This window comes from Leiobunum rupestre, chromosome 9 (genome assembly GCF_980474605.1).
Source record: "Leiobunum rupestre chromosome 9, qqLeiRupe1.1.hap1, whole genome shotgun sequence".
Lineage (NCBI taxonomy): Eukaryota > Metazoa > Arthropoda > Arachnida > Opiliones > Sclerosomatidae > Leiobunum > Leiobunum rupestre.
Genome location: NC_143392.1, coordinates 58994201 through 59010627, shown reverse-complemented (window position 1 = coordinate 59010627; position 16427 = coordinate 58994201). Strand labels below are relative to the sequence as shown.

General features: G+C 39.6%; 4 protein-coding genes and 1 long non-coding RNA gene across 6 annotated transcripts; 2 read left to right on the top strand and 3 right to left on the bottom strand.

The window, feature by feature from the left end:
- Window positions 1–221: 221 nt before the first annotated feature.
- Window positions 222–4778, bottom strand: LOC149931618 (uncharacterized). The gene is made up of 3 exons (XM_090159004.1): window positions 4549–4778; window positions 1900–2026; window positions 222–1836 (listed from the first exon to the last, which is right to left on the bottom strand). The coding sequence occupies exons 1-3, from the start codon at window positions 4772–4774 to the stop codon at window positions 1758–1760; spliced, it is 432 nt and encodes a 143-aa protein (XP_090015130.1). The 5' UTR covers window positions 4775–4778; the 3' UTR covers window positions 222–1757.
- A 630-nt stretch (window positions 4779–5408) lies between these two features.
- On the bottom strand, window positions 5409–7254 carry LOC149931617 (uncharacterized). The gene is made up of 4 exons (XM_090158018.1): window positions 7190–7254; window positions 6966–7043; window positions 6102–6353; window positions 5409–6043 (listed from the first exon to the last, which is right to left on the bottom strand). Exons 1-4 carry the CDS (start codon window positions 7252–7254, stop codon window positions 5998–6000), a joined length of 441 nt encoding a protein of 146 aa, XP_090014144.1. The 3' UTR covers window positions 5409–5997.
- A 93-nt stretch (window positions 7255–7347) lies between these two features.
- LOC149931616 (uncharacterized) lies at window positions 7348–9457 on the top strand. 2 transcript variants are annotated; one of them, XR_016473954.1, is made up of 4 exons: window positions 7348–7718; window positions 7781–7818; window positions 7888–8155; window positions 9040–9457. It is a non-coding gene; the product is annotated as an uncharacterized LOC149931616 (long non-coding RNA). The 2 variants fall into 2 exon arrangements; XR_016473953.1 differs by lacking the exon at window positions 9040–9457 and having other exon boundaries at window positions 7888–8424.
- Window positions 9458–9702: 245 nt separating this feature from the next.
- LOC149931615 (uncharacterized) lies at window positions 9703–12754 on the top strand. Its single transcript, XM_090158017.1, has 7 exons — window positions 9703–10947; window positions 11055–11196; window positions 11254–11318; window positions 11378–11479; window positions 11549–11612; window positions 11685–12113; window positions 12171–12754. The coding sequence occupies exons 1-7, from the start codon at window positions 9703–9705 to the stop codon at window positions 12752–12754; spliced, it is 2631 nt and encodes an 876-aa protein (XP_090014143.1).
- Window positions 12755–14667: 1913 nt separating this feature from the next.
- Window positions 14668–15990, bottom strand: LOC149931614 (uncharacterized protein F54H12.2-like). The gene has a single exon (XM_090158016.1). It carries the CDS (start codon window positions 15988–15990, stop codon window positions 14668–14670), a length of 1323 nt encoding a protein of 440 aa, XP_090014142.1.
- Between the last annotated feature and the right edge of the window lie 437 nt (window positions 15991–16427).

The window sequence follows — 16427 nt, the reverse complement described above, 5'->3', positions numbered from 1 at the left end:
GATACTGTGTCAATTCAAGGATTAGTTCGTAAAGCATCCGCTTAAAGAAACACAGCGCTATAGTCCCGACGTTGCCATTGAACTCTCCGGCTCCTCGATCAAACAAAATAAAAACAATTGGAACTGTACATTAATTTAAAATGATTTTATTTATAACCAACACACGTTCAGAAACCTTCCTCACAATGTCGTCAGGTTCAGAGGTTAATACAGTTCAAGGATATAGGGTCAAGGTTGGATGTTACAATAACTTTCTTTTTTAATAGTGTCCGAACCAAAGTGGTGGTTTGATGGGACGGTAGCCAATGCTCCGTATAGTAGGGGTAGGTTCTTAAGGCGGTAGAAGTAGTGTCTTCATTAGAATCGGTCGAGAAGCGATGGGAGGCGAGAATGGTGGATGATATTCTGGGAAGTAGGATGGAGAGATGGTGAAAGGCGTCGGCATTTTAAATGGTCTGGGGGAGTTTCCAGGTACTATGGGATCCAGTGGTAATGGCTTCGGCGGCCTGGTGGGATATGGTGAGTTTCCCACAGTGACAGTATAGTGTTATCGCGGAAGTTGTCGAGTAGAAGGTGTGAGAGGGCCTGCGGAGACCATAACTGGTGATCGTGCGGTTGACATCCCCATTGTTGGCGTGTTAGAAGAGGTGGTTTGGTAGCCGAAGGAATTGGCGATATGGGGATTGTGGGTTGTTGAGGTTGATTTGTGGCGTATTGGACGTTCAATGAGTTTCCGGGTGAAGTCAAGGGAATGGGTGTGTCCGTAACCTGGAGGCTTGGAGACAGCGTTCTATGCGGAATTTGTTCAAAATTGGTGGAATTCGATATTATTGGTGGGTGTAAGCGTAGATGACTGCGTGATCTGCGGAGCATGGTACCTTTAGCTGTGCGGATTACACAAGGGTGTGGGTCGTGAGCCAAGTCATTTATCATGGCAGGAAGCCATGTTCTGTTTCCGAATAGTATAAAACGTGGTCACCTATATGTAGTTGTTCTGGTGATAGGTGCCGCTTGCACTGGTCTGTCTCAACCATCTTGGTTTGACGGTCATCCAATTCGGATGAATATATGCCGTCGGGTAGTCAGGTGTTATTGGAATAGTCGTGGTGGTCAGAGGTGTGCGGATACGACGACCCATCAACATTTATGTGGGAGATGGGAGATTGCCAATTGGTGTTGAACGATATTCCATTAGGAGGTATTGTAGGTCGTGACCACTCGATTTGGCTTTCATGATCATGTTCTTCACGGTTTGGATCGGAGCTCAGTCATCCCATTGGTCTGAGGGTAGTGAAGGCTAGCCACAATACTTGGGACACCCCATTGCTGGAGAAAGTTGTGAAATTCATGGGACTGGAAGGGAGGGCCCATATCCGAAATGATACGTTGAGGTACCCCATGTCGGGCGAAGTGTGGCGAAAGGAACTTGACATCTGCGGAGGCATTGGTGGATGTCAATTCTGTTCTTCTACAAACTTAGAGAAGTAGTCTACCAAAAGAATTAGGTTCCTGTTGGGTAAATGAACAGATCAGTGCCAACGGTTTCAAAAGGTAAGGTAGGTATGGGTTGGCGGTGCATCGGGAGAGGAAGGTTTCGAGGATCCCGAGAGCGACAAATTGGGTATTGCCGAACAAATTCCGTGATGTCTTTTGTTATAGATGGCCAAAACACGTATTGCTTTACAAGACAGGCAGTAACACTTGGTGCGCGACATGTACTTGTGTGAGAACGTCGTTTCATTGTGAGTAAGGGACTATTAGGCGATCACCACGAAACAGCAAGCCGTTAGATTCATGAATCTCATTTTGGTATGGCCAGAATCGTCGCAAAGGAATCTGTAATTTATCGATGTTAGAAGGCCAGCCATTGCGTGAATATGAGAGTAAAGTGTTACAAACTGGATCTGGGGTGGTTTCATTATTGAAGATGGTCTGTTTGGGAGCAGAGAGAACCGCCATGGAGTGAACAACGACATTAGGGCCTTCCAGAAATTCTGTGTCAAGTTCCATTTGTGGCCGCGGAGCTCTGGAGAGAGTATCAGCAACAGTTAACTGAGTGCAAGGTACATAAATTTTGTGAAGGGTTAACGCAGTGGGCGAAAGACAAGCTGTTGCAAACGTGGTGCTAAGAGGTGGAGTGCTTTGGTAGTAATGGAAGTCTGTGGTTTATGGTCTGTTTGGACTGTGAAGTGAGTACCCGCTACATAGAAGGGGAATCGTTCGCTAGCGTCAACTATTCCGAGGAGCCCCTTCTTAATCAGGGATTACCGTTGTTGAGTGGCGTTGAACGAGGTGGACGCGTACTCGAAAGGTTTGTTATTTTGCAATAAAACGGCACCTATGCCCATCGGGCTTGCGTTGACTGATATGGTACTGTGAGCTTTTGGGTCAAATCTGGTCAGAACTGGAGCCGTGGTAAGTTAATTTTTGAGACGGCGGAATATGACGTCACAATTCGAGTCTAATTGAAAAATGGTATCTTTCCGTAGTAGGGCTCGTAAGGGGGCAGTTTCTTGTGAATGGTTTGGAACAAATTTAGTCAGAAAATTAATTATCCCAAGAAGGCGTTGTAATGATTTACGATCGTTAGGGGGTGGCTTTCGTCAATGGCGTTGTCTTTCTGGGATCCGAGTGAATGCCCGTGGGCGAGATGACATGGCCCAAATAGCGGATTCTTTTAACCGCCAATTGCATTTTTGATGTGCTAATTTTTAATCCATTATGACGTGCTATCTCAAGAACCTGCCACAAGAGCATATTATGATCAGTCATATTCTTAGTCATTAATAGGAAGTCATCTGTAGATATATTGAGATAAGGGAAAATATGTGGTGGGTACAGGGTGTACATGGCTTGCTGAAATATTTCGGAGACAGTACATATGCCATAGGGTAGTCGTAGAAAGCGGTATCGCCCAAATGGTGTGTTGAAAGTGCATAGATATTAGCTAGGCTCGTCAATTTCAATTTGCCAAAAGGCACTTATGGCATCTCGTACCCTATAAAGAGTATACCAATGCAGAGTAGAGAAGATGTCTTGAGCTGTAGGCATGGTGTGCAGGACTTAGATAATAGCTTTGTTCAGGACTCGTGGATCTAAGCAGAGGTGTAAAGAACCATCAGGTTTGACCACATTGACCATTGAATTTACCCAGTCAGTGGGTGCTGTAACAGGAGTAATGATTCCTTCAGCGCACATGCGTTGAAGTTCCTGATGAACACGGTCATGAAACGCTTGAGGAATACGGTGGGCGGCAGTGATAACAGGTACAGCTTTGGGCTTAATTTTGATGGTATGTTGTCAAAACAATCACGATATTCATTAATAAATTGTTGAGCCGTGTCTGTGGTAAATGTGGATGTGATCGGGAGATTACGATACATGGGTGGTGTAGGCGTTTGTAGTACATACATTCACGAGACAGTCGTGTAGACGGCGATGGAACACGAACAATGAACCCCAAGTCAACAGTGGCTTACGCTCCCAAGATGGGGGTAGTGTTCTTAGGAGTAATATGAAAACTGCATGTGGCTGATCACGTGTCAGAGGAACAGAATATCGTAATCATGCCCAGTTTAGGAACGTGGTGGCCCTTATACGATAATATACGACAAGTAGAAGGGCGTAGTGGTTGTTAAATCATTAGGGCATCATAAACATCCTTGGGAAGGATATTTACCTGCGAGCCAGTTTCAAGCTTAAAAGATATCGGAATGCAAGTTTGGTAGATAGTATCGTACCACTCATCAGAAACGCCAGAGGCGGTATCGGTAGAGTTGCTAGTTAATAGGGCTGTGATACTGTTCAGATAAAGCGTGTCGATATGTGGATAGGCAGACTGTTCCGAAGGGGAATGAGTTGCGTAATCGTAATAATCTTCATCAAGAGAAGGTAGTGAGGCGACATCAGTGTCTGCGTGGTCAAAATAATGCGGTTGTAAAGAATATGAATTCGTTGCAGAGATAAGTTCATTAGGGAGGATATGGTAAGTGACAGAGACCTGCCCAGTATCCACGGCGATGACAGCTATAGCAACTGGCATTAGCAGCCGGACAACCGTGGGCCGTGGGCCGTGTGTTGTGTGCCACAGTTACGACATGATCCAGGAGTCGTGTGTTGACTCTGAGGGGTAGTGAAATGCTGGGTCGGAGGCCGAGATGGAACATGCGGGTGGCGAAAAGCAGGATAAGTCAAGCCACGAAATTGTCGATTGGAAAACCGTAACCTGTACTGTAGATAACGGTGAATGCGGCGGTGAGAAACAGTGTACAGAGATATGGGGGAATACTCAGGACTTGGTTAGAATTCGTTTGCGTAAATCATCGCTGGTGACGCCCATGGCAATAAGGGTACAAAGACTATATTGACGAGCATAACCAAGTTCGCAATGCCGCACTCGTGCCTTTAGTTGAGTGAGGAAATCATCAAATATTTGATGAGTGAGTTGTTTACTAGTGAATAGTGTATATTGAGCGGCAATAAGATTTTTGTAAGAAGCATAATGTGCATCAAAGGCGGAGAAAATAAATTCTAGAGTTAGGTCCCCACCTGCCGGAACAGCGATGTCAAAAGTATCATGTAGCTCTTTGGTTTTTCGTCCTGAAAAGTAAAGGAAGTTAGCTACTTGCACAGTGGGAGGCGTCGTAGCATCAGAGAGTTTAGTGGCGACGGCGTGAAGGCGATTGTTATTGCGATATTCCGCCCAAGAGAGCGCCGGATTATTTACGTCTGGTACAAAAGGCTTAGGGTCAGTAAAAGTTGTAGTCGCCGCCATGTGGTCAGAGACAAGGCTTAGCAAAAACGAGGTTCATAGGCAAAAGAGATATATTAAACTGGGAAACGAGAAAATTTTATTTAAAATTGTAGAGATCCCACTTCTGAGACCATGTTGTAGTGTTTAATTGTACTGATTAAATAATACTGATTGATATGAAATATATATACTGAGATCATTTATTGTTACATTGTTGTGACTATCTCGCCATGCATGGTTAAACTGGTTGTGATCCCCCAGCGCCCTCTGTGTTTATACAGTCAAGGTCCTCAGGTTCAAAGTTGGATATAGGGTCAAGGTTGGATGATATAATACCATGATGTATGGAACCACAGAATATTAGGGCCCGTACACCACCCGAAACTGGAAAAACACTAAACAATCGGAATCACCAAAAAGTACGCCTCACCCACAATAATCTATATTTCATTTAAGATCGTTAATGGCGCCATCTACCGAGACCTTTGGGAAGAATGAAACAATATCAAAGGAAACACGGCCAATTACTATTTTTTTTTATTCATTTAATAGAATTTTAAAATTATTAAGAGTATGTTCATGTTTTGAACATAAATAACAAAACGTCTTGGTCAAATATGTTGCTGTTTTATGAGAAGATGAGTTTATGCTATTGACTAATGGGTAAAATTTCCAAATTGGTTCATGAATTTTTGTTAACTCATACATTCGAGGTATAGTAAAATGTTTAGGAATTAATTTTTTTTATGTCATTAAAGGTGATGCAATTTTTAACGGGGTTTTAGGCTCTTCCTCTAGTATAGAGGTGGCGGTGGTGTTGGTGAAGATGAATATTACAGTGGAAGCTATAGGACCGTATAGTCTATAGCTCCGTTAGTGCTCGGAATTGTTTATTCATTATCCACAAATTTTCCGATTTTAAGAAACGTTGGTAAAAAGAATATCATTTTAACTTATTTAATTATTTTTTACGCAACCAAGCATTATTTAAATAATTGTTTTTACTTTCGATTATTTAAATTTTTACAACTTTTATTCAACTATTGGTTATTAGTAGGAGTGTCTAACCTCTTTGACAGTTTTCCATGTACAGGTACACGTGGGGGTCGGCACCGGAAGTACCCGCTTCCTTCCCCCTGTGGCCTTTACTAGTTCACCCCCGCAAAGGGGGTGGACATTGTGGGCGTGGCCACGGGTTTCAGGTTACTCCCGCTAGGTGGCGCGCGCGGTGACCACGCGGTTATTTATACAACTTTATTACGCGTTATAATATAATTTTTAACTCGGAACCTAGAATAGAAAAATGCTATTAGAATCGTAATTATTTTTTCGGGACCAATTGTTTTACCTCCTTCTACGACGATACTGATTCCCGGAGCTGTAAGTAAAATTAAAAATTGAGAAACATGATAGTTTGATTTTATTTACCATTTCGGAGATAAGCTCTCTTGGTTTGTTCGCTGAAGGTTCCGGGTTTGTCGGAGATGTGGCTGGTGTAGACGAGTCGTCCTTTTCCTCTGGGTACAATTCTGGGGGATTACCCTCTATACTTTTAACATAGGCGGCCACTTGCCTTGCCTTTTCATAGGCGCACACATTTCTGTTAAAAAAGAAATACAATATAATTTCCCCAACAAAAGATGGTGATCATTGATTCATACCGCGTATGGTCGTTGTTAAAATGATGGTGAAAGGCACCCGGCTGTAGTTCTAAATCTGGGAAATTCGGGCACTCAAACCGCGTGGCGACTATTAGTCGATCTAGATCGATAAAGTTTCCCAGGTAATCTTTCGTTTGCCTTTCTTTGACAATAACGTATTCGGCCAGTCACGTTATATTTAAGACATGGCGTTCGACGGCCTTGATATCGTATTGTCCCTGAGCCCTGGGAAGCTTATTGACATAGTTGGCGATCGAGTCTATTTGGCGGTTTGTATCCCCGAATAAGTATTAACAGCCGGGGTACGAAAACCAATTAGGTCTTCGCAACCATCTGAGCTTTTGTAGCCAATCTGTAACCTTTATATTGAACTTAAAATATAAAACTTTAAATATAAAACTTCAAAAAATTACCTCTTTTACCAAAAACCGTTTAGAAGAAGAATATTTAGTTTTCGGCCAAATTATGGCGAAGAGAATGTGTATAGCTACAAACGATTCCCTAGAAACAAAAACAAGTATTTGTTACAATAAAAACACCTAGAAACTTACATTGTTTTTACTCCGGGAAGATTCACTAGTGTCAGGATTTCTAGATTCGTGCGACTAAAGGATATATATATATACCACCTAAAACCCCCCTAGAGGGAACGCGTTGAAAACTCCAGCAGGTGTTTCGTTGACAATACACGTCCCGAGAGAATCGCAAACACCTATTAATTATGTCAAATTTCTTGAATTATTACGTCTGTCAAATTGAGGTCGCGCGATTTTACTCGCTTGAAATTAGGAAAAATGGCCGAGTTAGTGAACAATCCTTTCGCAAAATTCGCATAGTCATGGTAGAAACCGGTTCATTCCCCTTTAGTTGCCCGTGAAGTAATTAATCATTTTGACAGCTCAAAGGGTTATTGAAAACACCTGTTAATATGACTCATTCCTTACCCGTCACGCGATCATATTGTTCCTACCCCCTTACCTTGCCAGAGTAGAATGTAAAATGAGAGAATAAGGACCGATGGTGCAGTTTTTAACATGGGGTGCTATGTGGTGCTTTTATCCATTTCGCCGTGTGAGAGTTTCAGGACGGCTCGGTGCCATTGTCCTAACATTTTCCCATAGGGTATCATGGGGTGTTTACCGGTAGTGCAGTTTTTTAGGACGCCATTTTGTTTATTTGTTTTGAAGTGTGAGATAAGGGATCGTGCAAAGTGTAAGGATGAGTAATGAGTATAAAAGGGCTTACTACCAACGTCAACTATCGCTCATTTTAGATAAACTCCAGCCTTAGAAAAGGGAAGAAATGTAAGTAGATCTTTCTTTCCGTAAACGTTTTTTAAACAATACATAACCCTTAGAAATTCTAGGAATGAAGTATTTGTAACCGTAAACCCAACGTAAAAATGTAAGTATAGATTGTTTTTACTACCGACCAAATTTTTCCCATAATAAAATCGTGTTTTTTTAAAAATAGGACGGACGTATTTACTTGTTTTATCGAAGTGAATTTCTTAAGAGCGAATCGCAATAACATTATTAAGGAACTTGCATTTATCATCATGGGAACTGGAGAGTGTGACGTGTTTTCGTTTAAACCTCAATTCCCCTATCACGAGTTAACTGTTCTTGGATTTCCCGCAGTATTTGTGGTCTTGAATGGAATGACGGAGAATTAGAATTCGAAAGCGTGAGAGACATCATCATAGCTTTAGTGAATAAAGCGACCGTATTTTACTCCAAAGGCCTAGAAAAAACGAACTTTCTTTCCAAATGTCTTGGAAAAGACGTTTTAAACATTGAAGATTTGGGTTGCCCCAAATTTAGTAGTTTGGGAAGCGATTTGCGTCCGTTGATATGTAAATATCATTTCAATAATGATACTAACTGCGCATTACACAAAGCGCACCGAATTTGCCAATGGAAAAAGAATATGTAAAAATAAATTCGCAGAGTTCAATTATATAAAATGTATTATTTCGGTATTAAATTAAATTGCAAAATAAATTTTTTATACGTCAAGTGTTTTGTTGACAACTATTTTTGGGGTAGTAAGGTTCAATTTCCATTTCATATAAATGTATTGTCGGGTTTTTTTGTTAAAATTGTGAAATGAAATATTTATCGCCCAAATGTTTTGTTTTCAGAAGTCATATTTTGAAATTTAGGGTTAATAAACCAAATGAAGTTTAAGGACCATTTAAAATTTAGGAAAGTATAAAAAGGGGATCCTTTCATGGAAATAAATCATTCTACCTTCATTCTTTTAAAGTAACAATAGCTTAAATTTAAACCTTCTTCGAAATGAGTCAAAGTCTCGACAAAAATATACCCGTTTGTATAATTCGGTATACAACTTTACGTAACCCCATCACCTTTCAGAAAGCGATTTCCTTTGGCGTTCTGAATGCCATTGTTTCTGACGTCCACTCTAGCAAGTTTTATGCTAAATACGTCCGTAACGAAACGGAAAACTTGATTGATGTTTACGTTCCATTCAATGCTCTTGTAGAAAATTGGAAGTCAAAGCTTGGGCAGGCGTCCGCATATATCACGTTGTCTATTGTTTCAAATTTTCTTTTGTTTCTTTCGAGCGTCAATATTTTTAATGCAATTTCTCTCTGTGCAGGTGTAAAAAATCCCCATCAAAGATCCCACAATAACGCAGGAGGATCATGACATGGCGAAAATGTTGGTGGAGTCAGGGATACCATCATCGTCCCCTATACAATCATCTTTACCCGAACTCCTCGTATCTACACCTTCGACCGTGCAGCTTGATCAACCGTTCACTACCTCATCTGACTTAATCCACCCGAAAAAAGATAAAAACACGAGGAAACGCCCCACCGATGCTACACCAAAGACGTCAAAGAGACCCAAGGGTGACGACGAACATTTGAATAGTTTATTAAAACTGGAAAATCGGGCCACGGTTGCTCTTAAAAAAAACCCCGCAATTAGCCTAAAGGACTCCGATAGTGAGTCGGAAATTGAATAAACTTTTAATTTGTATAAATGTAAAATAAAAAATTTATTTGATTTATCGAATATTTCGCATTTGTTTCTTACGATAGCCCATTTTCCTATTTATAAAGATTCTGAGAGGTATTTCCAAACCCTATAACGGAATAAAAACTCAAGAATATTTATCTTTTGATTTGAAGAGGGTCGATTTACATTTTTACTGATATTATAATAGTGAGAAGCGGGTCATAGAAAAGAGTATAAAACCCCGTCAACCACCTCGTAATTATTATTCTCGAGTACACCCGGTAGGACAGACACCACCATGTTTTCGTGTAGCGTTTGCTCGAAAGAGTTTCGGAGGAAATTTTGTCGACATATTCGAGAAATTCACGAAAAGAAACAATATTCCTGCGACGTATGTAGATGTTCGTTTGCGCGCAAGGATAAGTTATCGAGACATTTAAGTCTTCACAAGCGTCGTACCGATCTGGACAAACAAGAAGCAGCTTCGTCAACATTAATCCTACACCGAAAAAGAAACACTACGGATGGCCAGCCTGTGGTGGATAATTTCGATGATAACATTGAGGAAATTTCGGCTCTTCGAAAAGCTACTACGAGTTCTCGTTATAACCCGAAATCAACCTACCCTGACTTTGAATTACTTATTTCGGTAATTAAGGTGGGTCTAATCAAATATCTAGAAAAACAATTAAGCGATAAGAACGGTATAAAGTGGAATATTTTTATTCACGTGCGATTTCTACGAGAGTTAAGCAACGGTGAACAAGTGGAAGCACTTCCTTATTTCCGGAGTAGAAATCAAATTACCCTAACAACTGATGAACTGCCCACTCAAATTGACGTGTGTCTACTCCAAATATCTAAGAATATGGAGGACTTTCAAGATCTTGGTAGCGGTTGGGTTATTCAACGCATTTTGTTTTTCAAAGTGGATGTTATACTTTACAGACCCCTTGTAGGTGGTGGACATATCGATCTCCCCCCTAAACTCCGAAATTGCCTAGCAATCGTTAACATTAAATCGAAAGACCAAAAGTGCTTCCTTTGGTGTATTATCGCTCAACTCCATCCAGCGAAGTTCCACGCCGAAAGGATCAACCAATACAGACCATACGAAGCAAATTTGGATTGTTCGGACATTTCTCTTCCGTTTCAACTAAATAACTCTAAGTTAAAAAAGTTTGAATTAAAAAACAATCTTTCCGTCAATATATTTGGATGGGAGAAAAATGAAATATTCCCTAGATGTGTCAGTGAAAATAAAGTGTCCGAAAGTCGACAGATTGATCTGCTTTCCATTGGTTCCGGCGAAAATCTACATTTTTGTCTGATTCGGAACTTAAGTAGACTGCTAAGTAACTTTACTAAACACAATGGTAAGGTGCACGTATGTCGCTATTGTTTGCACCGTTTTTCTGGGAAAAATTCGGAAAAAATCCACTCAGATCACGTGCAAATTTGCAAGACGCACGGTCCACAGAGAGTGAAACTCCCGCTGAAAGACCCAATTTTGAAGTTTAAAAAATTCGGTTGGTTGCAGAAGGTATGTTTCTTTATATTTATTAATGTTTTTCGTACCTGTGTATTAATGGCTGTTGGGGTCGGTATGTAATGCAAATAAATTCACCATTATTATTATTATTATTAAAGGTTCCCTACATTATAGTAGCTGACTTCGAGTCAATTTTTGTAAAAATTAAGGAACGATGTCGAGATAACCTCTTATCGTCTACAACAAAACTGTCTGAGCACGAAGCTTGTGGATTTAGCTATGTAGTCATAGGGCCAGACGGTACGTATTTTGTTTCTTATTCCACGGAACTAAAATTATTATAAACATTTTTTATAGATAAACCGAACACGCCTGTCACGTATAGAGGAATAGATGCTATTGACGTCTTTCTTGAGTCTTCTGTTGGAGCAGAGGACCATTATTGACTTATTAAAGAAGAATGTTCCGATGAATTTAACAGCAGTTGAAGAGGACATGTGTTCCAAAGCCACACATTGCTATGTTTGCTCAGAAATTCTTACTCGTGAGGATCCCCCAGTCAGAGATCATTGCCATTACTCAGGTTGATTATTATCGGTCTAGACCAATAATATATTATAAAAACCCCAATAAATAAATGGTTTTCTTTCAGGACATTTCGCGGAATGGCGCACAATGCTTGCAATCTAAAGCTTCGTGTGGGAAAATTCATACCGGTAATCATGCATAACTTATCGCGGTACGTAAAACTAATGAAGCAGTTCTATATAAAGTTCATTCTCTAAAAGTGAATAACAACATTTACAGATATGATGCTCATCTCATAATGCAGCGAATTGGTTTGAATAAGGAAGAAGACATTTCTTGTATACCCTCTACATCTGAAAACTATATAAGTTTCTGTTTTGGACTGCTACGTTTTATAGAATCCGTTCGGTTCATGCCAACGTCTCTAGAAACACTGTTCGCCAATCTAGCAAAAGGTGGTCTTGAGAAGTTTCCCATTCTAAACTCTGTTTATCCCCCTAACCAAGCTGTTCACTTACTTAAAAAACTGAAGTATGCCTACGATTACATGAGTGACGTAAATAAATTTAACGAAACTCAACTACCTCCTAAAGAAGCATTTTATAATTCTCTAACCGATGAACACTTAACTGACGAATGTTACGCGGAGGTTTCCCAGTTGTGGAAAGAGTTCAATATCCATAATTTAGGTATATAACACCCGAAATTTGGTTAAATTTAATATAGTAATTTTTTATTTGTTTTAGGTCAACTACACGATTTATACGTCCAGGCTGATACACTGCAACTAGCCGATGTTTTTCAAAATTTTCGAAACATGATTATGGAATTTTATTCACTCGATTGCTGTCACGCGTACACCGGTCCTGGTTTAGCTTGGGAAGCCGCTTTGTTTATGTCAAATGTCAGGCTAGAGCTGATAACGGATATAGACATCCATTTATTTCTCGAACGGGGAATAAGAGGAGGCGTTTCTATGATAAGTAAAAGATTCGCCAAGGCAAACAATAAGTATATCCCAGAAACGTACGATCCACTTAAGCCGAGTAACTTTATTATGTACCTCGACATGAACAATTTATACGGTTTCTCTATGATGGAATACCTCCCAATTCGTAAATTCGCGTGGGTACCCGACAACGACCTGATGTCCTTCACAAACAATCACGTGCTCAATACGTCAAACGAATCCCCCAACGGCTTCATATTGGAAGTTGACTTAAAATACCCGAAAAAACTTCACCGAGAGCACAATTGTTATCCACTCGCCCCCGAATCAAAGATAATAACTAAGGATATGTTTTCCCCTTATTATAAACTTATGCTATAAGACCTAGATCTTCCACAAAAAGATACCCCCCTAAAATTGGTCCCAAGCTTGTTGAATAAAGAAAAATACGTCATCCACTACAGAAATCTGAAGTATTACGTTTCCAAAGGATTGGAAATAACAAAGGTTCATAGGATTTTATCATTCACTCAAGGACCTTGGCTTCGCCAATTCATAGAGGGCAATACCCAGAAAAGACAACTGGCAACAAACGATTTTGAGAGAGATCTATTCAAGCTACAAAATAACAGCGTATTCGGTATATATTTTTATTTTCAATTCATTAAATGTTTTATTTTTTATTTTTACTCTTTTTTTGTTTAATTTTTTATTATTGGTTTTATGATTTTTATTTTTTCATTTTCTTTTTATTATTAATTCTTTTATATTATTAATTTATTTTATATTATTTTATTAGGCAAAACTATGGAGAATTTACGAAACAGAATCGAGTTTCTTAGTTCAAACACCAGAGCGAGTCACTAAAAAAGCCTCTTCACCATGTTTTGAAAAATTCGTTATTTTTCATAACGATCTTGTAGGAGTCCATATGAAGAAAAGGACTCTGACGCTAAATAGACCGATTTACACAGGTGAATATTAAAGACTTTACGGTAGTCTGCCATGGATTAGCTTAGCTGATTATTATTATTATTGGGTTTCTCGATTTTGGAGCTGTCTAAGCTAAGCATGTTTGAGTTTCATTATGATTACATGATTAAGACGTACAAAGGAAATGCCCGTCTTCTCTTTACCGACACCGACAGTCTGACGTACGAGGTTCAAACTGATGACATCTACACCGATTTCAAGTTCGATTCTCATCTATTCGACTTCTCGGGGTACGCTACCGACCACCCTCTTTTCAGTGACGTCAATAAGAAGGTCATTGGGAAGATGAAAGATGAGATGAACGGTAATTCTATTCAAGTAGTAATTGTTCTACTTGTAAATATACACAGGACTAAAACGAACTTATTTTAACTTAGGTATTCCTATCCGAGAATTCTGTGGATTACGTCCGAAAATGTACAGTTTTATATCGAAAAAGGGGGAGAAAAAACCCTCAAGGGTATATGCAAACGAGTGGTGAAAAACAAAATTCGCCATTCTCACTACCGCCGATGTTTGTTCGAGAGAAAACTCACAACTAATTCAATGAAGAGAATAGTTAGTTTGAAACACAAACTTTTCACAATAGCTCAAAATAAAATGGCGCTAAACCCCTGTGACAACAAAAAATATATTTTGGGGGATGGAATAAGCACGTTATCGTACGGACACTATTATATAAAGAAATTGAGAAAAGCATGTATGTAAAAAACAACTTACAAAGGATTTATTTTTATGTGGTTTTCAAATCATAAGTGAAATATAAATTTCAAATAAAACATCGTTGAATTATTACAGTACATAAATTCCCTAATCATTTTATCATTAACATAAGATTTATTTGAAAATCTTGAAACAATATTGAACATTTTAATACCCCTAGATCTATGAATTGCAAAGAATACGCAAAACCCACCACAAGTCATACTCATATTTCCTTGTAATTGCAATGAATTAAAGGTAACTGTTTTGCTATTTCTTTCGACAAAGTCGTTGAACCGAAAGCTATCGGGTGCGTTTCCGAAACTGTCAAAAAACTCTGGAAAAATACACTTTTTAGTCATTCCTCATTCTTTTGCTCAAGTTTCTCTCATTGTCTTGGAAGACAAATACCTGTGTTTTGTTTGGAAGAGAAATATAACACTACCCAATGCTCTCCAGACGTAGCAGTGTTAACGATATATAAAGATGGGAATTCTGTAACGAATTTGGGTAATTTGTTCGCGGGAAAAACGCCCCGAAATAATCCCTTAGTGAACTTATCCTGCTCCATAATTTTCGTTAATTGTAACGTGTCCATTTTAGTCAAGGACTACGTTACGGTTTTTATCAATTTCAATCAAACTTTGAAACTCGGCATACACAATTACGGCAATAGTTTCGATTAAAGGAGAAGCGAATTTAATTTCCAGTCTTAGATTTCGCTTCTTGACCAAATGAAAATGGTCGGCGTTGTTAATTAAATCAGCCGTCAAATCATAAACAAAAAGGCAATTGCCTCCCACGTAATCTTCTCTAGTGATTTGATTGCCCTCGTCTATATTCCATTGTCCAGTTTGAAGAAAAAAATTAGCGTAAGCCTGTATGTAACTGTTCTCGGCGAAATTTGGGGTAAGAGCTTTATGAGGTACGCTACTTCCGTCCACGTACAACCCAATGTGATTCAAATTAAAATGTTTGAAGTTAAATGGAGACAGTTTCAAGTCACCAAGAAAAGCAGTCTGAGAAACTAGCCCAATAACGACTTTCTTTGGAATTTGACCGGTAAATAAATGATCCTGCACCGCACCCATATTTCCGTTAGGAATTGAAAAGGAAGTGCATTCGGTGCGGGTAATAGGGTATTTCGCTCGCGCTACTTGTAACACTTTTGCGTGAGATAAAGGAATTTCGGGGATCAATTTTACTTTTCTCAAGTACAGAGAAGCTGACTTAATTTCGACCTTACATTTGACATCACTATGTAAACAGAAATCTACGTTTGGTTTTCCGAAAACGAATTTCAAATCGACTAGGTTCAAAATATAACGAGGTTGTTGACACATATCTAAATGAACGACACCGATCATGTCTATAGTCCCCTTTTGAGCAAATTCACTCCTTTTTAGGTAACCTTTGTTTTTTGTAAAATTATCAAATTGTCCTGCCGTGTCCCGATAGAATAAGGAGCTAGTCAAATAACTAGTTTTGGCCGAATCTCCAAAAGTTAGCATTGTTTGAATCATACTTTTGTATGGATAGTTATTAGCGTTGGGAGTAACGGATTTTTCATTTAAAAATAAATGAACTTCCGGAAAGAGGCTTTGTAGAAATAAATTGACGGGTGCAATGTTATCCGCGGGTGTGGTAACTGTGCTATCAGCAGCGATTACGGCGGCAGCGGGAAAAGATCCATCTTGCTTTGTCATGTTCACCTGCACGTGTAGAAGTGTTTGCGACAAGTTGACGTAGGCTTCGGAATTTCCACTAATGCAAAACGTCAGAGCGGAATTGCTAGTAATGCTTGAAATAGGATTGTATTCCACCCATTCCCCGCTGACGATACCCGTCTGAGTCAACGGAACTTGAAAAAGGTCCAATTCCGAATTTACACACCCGCTCGAGTGTGGGTGTAAAAGAGCCATAACGTTTATGAGAATATATCAGAACGTGAAGGAAACGTTGTTTTCTTCTTCTTGGATTTAACGGAAGTGATGTGACGGGTCGCACGGCGCTTCTTTTTAAGTCCTAAGCCTGTCATTTCTTTGACCTCGTTCCTGGTTGATAACAGGGATTCTTTACCGGCGGTTATGGCTCTATTTTTCAGAGCGGTTGTGATTGGAATTCCACTGGCAACATCGGTAACGACTTTCGCCCCAGTAACGAGTGCTTTTTTACCTAGATATTCCGCACCACGTTTTAACATGGGCATAGCACTTCGAAAGGCGGAAGCTAAAATATTTCCCAATCCGTAACCCCTCATTACACCTACTCCACGATATACGGGAATACCCCCATACCCAGCTTGATTTAAATAGTACTTTTCGTAATCATTGCCTATTGGGTTATAGTGCATTTGTCT

What these genes read in the sequence shown, in the direction of transcription:
- LOC149931614 (XM_090158016.1), bottom strand. Translation starts at nt 15,990, where the DNA reads ATGGCTCTTTTACACCCACACTCGAGCGGGTGTGTAAATTCGGAATTG.
- LOC149931615 (XM_090158017.1), top strand. Translation starts at nt 9,703, where the DNA reads ATGTTTTCGTGTAGCGTTTGCTCGAAAGAGTTTCGGAGGAAATTTTGT. An exon ending in AATTCGGTTGGTTGCAGAAG is followed by an intron (nt 10,948 to 11,054) that starts GTATGTTTCTTT and finishes TTATTATTAAAG; the next exon opens with GTTCCCTACATTATAGTAGC. An exon ending in GTTCAATATCCATAATTTAG is followed by an intron (nt 12,114 to 12,170) that starts GTATATAACACC and finishes TATTTGTTTTAG; the next exon opens with GTCAACTACACGATTTATAC.
- LOC149931617 (XM_090158018.1), bottom strand. Translation starts at nt 7,254, where the DNA reads ATGACTATGCGAATTTTGCGAAAGGATTGTTCACTAACTCGGCCATTT. An exon ending in CTTCCCGGAGTAAAAACAAT is followed by an intron (nt 6,354 to 6,965) that starts GTAAGTTTCTAG and finishes CTTTTTTAACAG; the next exon opens with AAATGTGTGCGCCTATGAAA. An exon ending in CAGTATCGTCGTAGAAGGAG is followed by an intron (nt 6,044 to 6,101) that starts GTAAAACAATTG and finishes TTTCTATTCTAG; the next exon opens with GTTCCGAGTTAAAAATTATA.
- LOC149931618 (XM_090159004.1), bottom strand. Translation starts at nt 4,774, where the DNA reads ATGGCGGCGACTACAACTTTTACTGACCCTAAGCCTTTTGTACCAGAC. An exon ending in TGACATCGCTGTTCCGGCAG is followed by an intron (nt 2,027 to 4,548) that starts GTGGGGACCTAA and finishes TACTCTCTCCAG; the next exon opens with AGCTCCGCGGCCACAAATGG. An exon ending in ATGAAACCACCCCAGATCCA is followed by an intron (nt 1,837 to 1,899) that starts GTTTGTAACACT and finishes GATAAATTACAG; the next exon opens with ATTCCTTTGCGACGATTCTG.